At 40.1% G+C, this 4407-nt stretch overlaps 1 protein-coding gene across 2 annotated transcripts in view; it reads left to right on the top strand.

The window, feature by feature from the left end:
• Positions 1-2497, top strand: part of LOC136848215 (neuroligin-4, X-linked-like) — a 158785-nt gene extending 156288 nt beyond the window's left edge. For both annotated transcript variants that reach the window (XM_067120549.1, XM_067120548.1), the window contains exon 10: positions 1484-2497. In XM_067120549.1, the coding sequence (XP_066976650.1) occupies positions 1484-2349 (866 nt within the window). In that variant the 3' untranslated portion in view covers positions 2350-2497. The remainder of the gene's footprint in view (positions 1-1483) is intronic.
• Positions 2498-4407: the final 1910 nt, after the last annotated feature.

The raw sequence follows: 4407 nt of genomic DNA on the forward strand, positions 1-4407 counted from the left end.
GTGTGAATTCTCAAACGTTTGCAACCCTGATATCAGGATCATCTCACAAACGTTTGCAATATGGTATCTGTACTGTTTCTCCAACGTTCGTAACCGTGATAGAAGTATTATCTCTCAAACGTTCGTAACCGTGATAGAAGTATTATCTTTCAAACGTTCGTAACCGTAATAGAATATTATCTCTCAAACGTTCGTAACGGTGATAGAAGTATTATCTCTCAAATTTTCGTAACCGTTATAGAAGTATTATCTCTCAAACATCCATAACCGTGATAGAGGTATTATCTTTCAAACGTTCGTAACAGCGATAGAAGTATTATCTCTCAAACGTTCGTAACGGTGATAGAAGTATTATCTCTCAAACGTATATAACCTTGATATCAGTCTCATCTTTTGAACATAAACTCAAAGAACTCTAAAAATCGAGAAGGAAAAAAGCGATTGACTGAAAATCGATAATTATCAGTATTATAATTTTCCCAACAACATATGTTAAGGAGAATTTCCATCATAACTAATTCTGCAACTGCCAAAGAGGAAGTAAATTACATATCCCATTTCCCCGTTCCACGAAAAGTTTAACGAAAAGATGTATTGGCTTTGAAGTGGGCGCTAGAGAGAGAGAGAGAGAGAGAGAGAGAGAGAGAGAGAGAGAGAGAGAGAGAGAGAGAGTCTCTGTGATTGGAAAGCGAATGGTTGTAATATTAACAACCAGTGATATTTAAGTAATTTAATAGGGAATCCATCATTGGCAGAATGCAGGAAGTGAATTTCCAATTTGCGCGCGTGCAAGAATTGCAAAATTCAATTCTAATTTTTCATCAGGGCCGAAATGAAACTGGGGAAGGAAATTGTATTTGATATTCTGACCTTTCTCGCCGTGGATAGTCTTGTGATGGAGGTTGTTCTTCAGTTGGGCAAGAACAGAAATAACTGTTATGAAGTTTTTCATCAGTTTATACAAGTATTCCTGTGTACGTACGCGTATGTGTATCCTTGTATACTTTGGATATTAAAGGAGATATTTCATTGTATGGTAATAATCCTAGACAGCGGCGGAAGGTTACCCGTCCCGTCGGCGTCTGCGTTTTAAAATCCGATTAATTAGAATGAATTCGAATTGATTAACGCAATTAAATCTAATTGGAGAAATACGTCCCTTTTACCTTTATTCCCAGGAATGAAATCCTTTTGTATTCGTTCAGATATGTCGGCAATTTCCGGGATTTTTTCTAGCTCTCTTTATTAAGGCATTTCATTATAACTAATGAGATCATAACATCCTTTAGAGAACACTAATACGCGGTTCTCATTCATTTGCTGAATACGAGCTAAAAGGGAATTTTTTTTGCTATTCATTTGCGAATTCAAAAATTCTCACTCACAATTAACACCGGTGCCTTGTGGAATTAATATTTGTCCTCGTCCGGAATGATGATTCAAGATGAAACTCCTCGTAACCTTTGACCTCTGTCCCTTTCAGGAAGCCGGCGCCGCATCCGGGACCATTACAGGGCAGGGCGCGTGGCCTTCTGGTCCTGGTTGGTCCCCGGTCTGGAAAGAGTTGGGTCTCGCTACGGGACCGAATCCACATTCCCAAGATTGCCCAATCTCTCCCAATCCGACACCTACTCAGGGCCCACTCGACCCACCAATTTGTCGAGCAATCTGCTTCCCCCTCCCACCCTCCCCTCCCCAGCCCTCCCTAGCAATGCGTCATCCTCCCACCCGACGGATTTGGAGAAGCTGGACCACGGCCAGGAGGCCGTCCTTTCCTCGGACTCCCAGGACGCGGGACAACTCCGGAAGGACTTCCCCTACCGAACGGCCCTCAGCGTCACGGTGGCCATCGGGTGCTCCTTGCTCATTCTCAACCTGCTGGTCTTCGCGGCCGTTTACTACCGCTACGACGCCAGTCGCCAGGGCTTCCTGAAGGGGAGCCACGACACCAACAGCGACAGCGGGAATGACGTTCAGCTGCACGCCACGGCGGCGGACTCCTGCAAGACCGTGTACACGCAGGCCCACTACGGGACGCTGCGCTCCTCGGCCACACTTCGAAGCAGCTTGGCGACCTTCATCGAGGGCGACCCCCAAATCGAGTGCCCCCCCGACTACACCAGCAGCTGCCAAAGCGGCGACGAGGACGCCTCGCAGGAATCGGGGAATAAGAAAAAGGCCCACATCGAGGTGATTGGCAGGACGGTCCTCCAGCCTCAGAACGGGAACTCAGTGAGCCGGGCGGCGACGCTCGTCCTGAAGCAACCTGTTGCTTCTTACACGTCCCCTATTGACGGGGAGCTCGTGTCAGCGAACTACTCCGATAACACTTCGGACATGCAGGTCTAAGAGGTAGAAATAACATTTCCAGCGGCCCGCTTATTCCTTCCTTCCCTCCTTCTGCGCAGGACTTGTTCTCCTTCTGCGCAGAACTTGTTTTCGCGCGCGCGCCCGCGTGTGACCCCTGGGAAATGAAATGAAAGTGTTTTCTAAACTGTCCTTTTAAGTGTGTATACTGTGACACAGAGCTGAGCGTTAAACCATTTTAATAATAATAATAATAATACTGATAATAAGAACTGAGCGAAGCTCTGATGTACTGAGTGATAGATTTCAGTCTTCATATCATAAGAGAACATGTGTTGACGCCAGTCTATGGAAGTGTCAGAGGATTTATTTGTGATGATGAAGTGGTCGTCGTCTTCGTATTTATTGATAATGGTTATTTAGTCAAAGCTTAGACGGAAAAGTCATCTGTGGTTTTTAATGTTTTCAAACAGTTTACCTCCTTGCGATAAGGCCAAGAGGAAAGAGACAGTTAAGACAGAATTGTCATAGCCGTGAGTAACGATAGGGCTTAATGGCTTAATACCTACACATACATGCGTGTACATTCATCCCTGAATAAAACAAAATGGTGAAATATCTACGAAGAATGCATATATATATATATATATATATATATATATATATATATATATATATATATATATATATATATATATATATATATATATATATATATATATATATATATATATATATATGTCAATACATACTGTACATAAATACACACACATATATATGTTGTATGTTTATATATACATACAAATATGTTATATATATATATATATATATATATATATATATATATATATATATATATATATATATATATGTGTGTGTGTGTGTGTGTGTGTGTGTGTGTGTGTGTGTTCATCTGTCATTTAAATATTAATGAGATACAAATCATGATTCTCTCAGCCGATACTCCAGAGATTTCAACAAACAAAAACTCTTCCATGACCAAAGGGAAACACAAAAGGAATAAATTCCGAGGCGCCATCGATTATTCCACTGGCATGGTTAAATGAGCTTAACGAACGAAATACAGGTTCATCTCGCCAAAGAAGGATTATCCCTATTGGAATATCAAAGGGGTATTTTTTTTCTTTTAAAATGTTTTGTTGTTCAGGCCACAAACAGGTATACAGCCAAATGAATGAAGTAGACTCATGCAAAGGGTCTTTCACGGTGAAAAATAGTGAATGATAATAGGTGTTCTCGAATCATGAAAATGTTGAATGATAATACACGGGTCCTTTTGCCGTGGAAAATATTGAATGATAGTTATGATCATTACTCGGGTAAAGGGGCCAGCGTGAATTACGTAAATGGACAGGTTCTATTTTACCTTGCTGCAACTCTCACTATCCTTTTTTCCTTTTTTCGCGGACAAGTGATTTGTACTTCCTTCATAATGTACAGTCATGAACTGACTGGGATTATTTGCATTATAGTAGCATGTTTTATAGCAAACGTACATATACCAAATCTGAAATGTTTACACAATAGTATATTGAATGAATATTTTTTCTGTTTTTGTTTTGTTTAGTCTTATTGTCGGTTCATAATCATCCCAGTGCATTTGCAAAGATTTTGGGAATATTTCTGTTCTAACTTTTGTACTTTTTTTTTACGGCTGTTGATTTTATTTTCGTTTTTTGAGTACGAGCTCTTAAGTCAAGTTTTACTCATCTCGTAGTGAAGCCTAGTTGTTGTTTCTGAAGGTTAATAGAAGCTTATATCTGTTTTTATAAGTTGTTTTATACAGATTTTATCAATGCCTCTGTTAGAATGTACACGTTATAGATTCACTCCTTCAGACGCGGTCTTAAGTTATCAATTATGTTCAGCCATTCCCAGAAAAACTTCACCTTTTTCTTCCTGTTTTCAAAAATTACTTTTTTTTATTTTTTAACTCAACTACCGAAGACTTCTGCGAACATGGACACTTTGTAACTACCACCACTCAAAGACCTCCAAAAAAAAAAACTACCTTGTAACTTCCAACGTAAAAGACCTTCAAAACATCACACCTTGTAACTTCCACTTCTCAAAGACCTA

The sequence above is a fragment of the Macrobrachium rosenbergii genome, chromosome 18 (genome assembly GCF_040412425.1).
Source record: "Macrobrachium rosenbergii isolate ZJJX-2024 chromosome 18, ASM4041242v1, whole genome shotgun sequence".
Lineage (NCBI taxonomy): Eukaryota > Metazoa > Arthropoda > Malacostraca > Decapoda > Palaemonidae > Macrobrachium > Macrobrachium rosenbergii.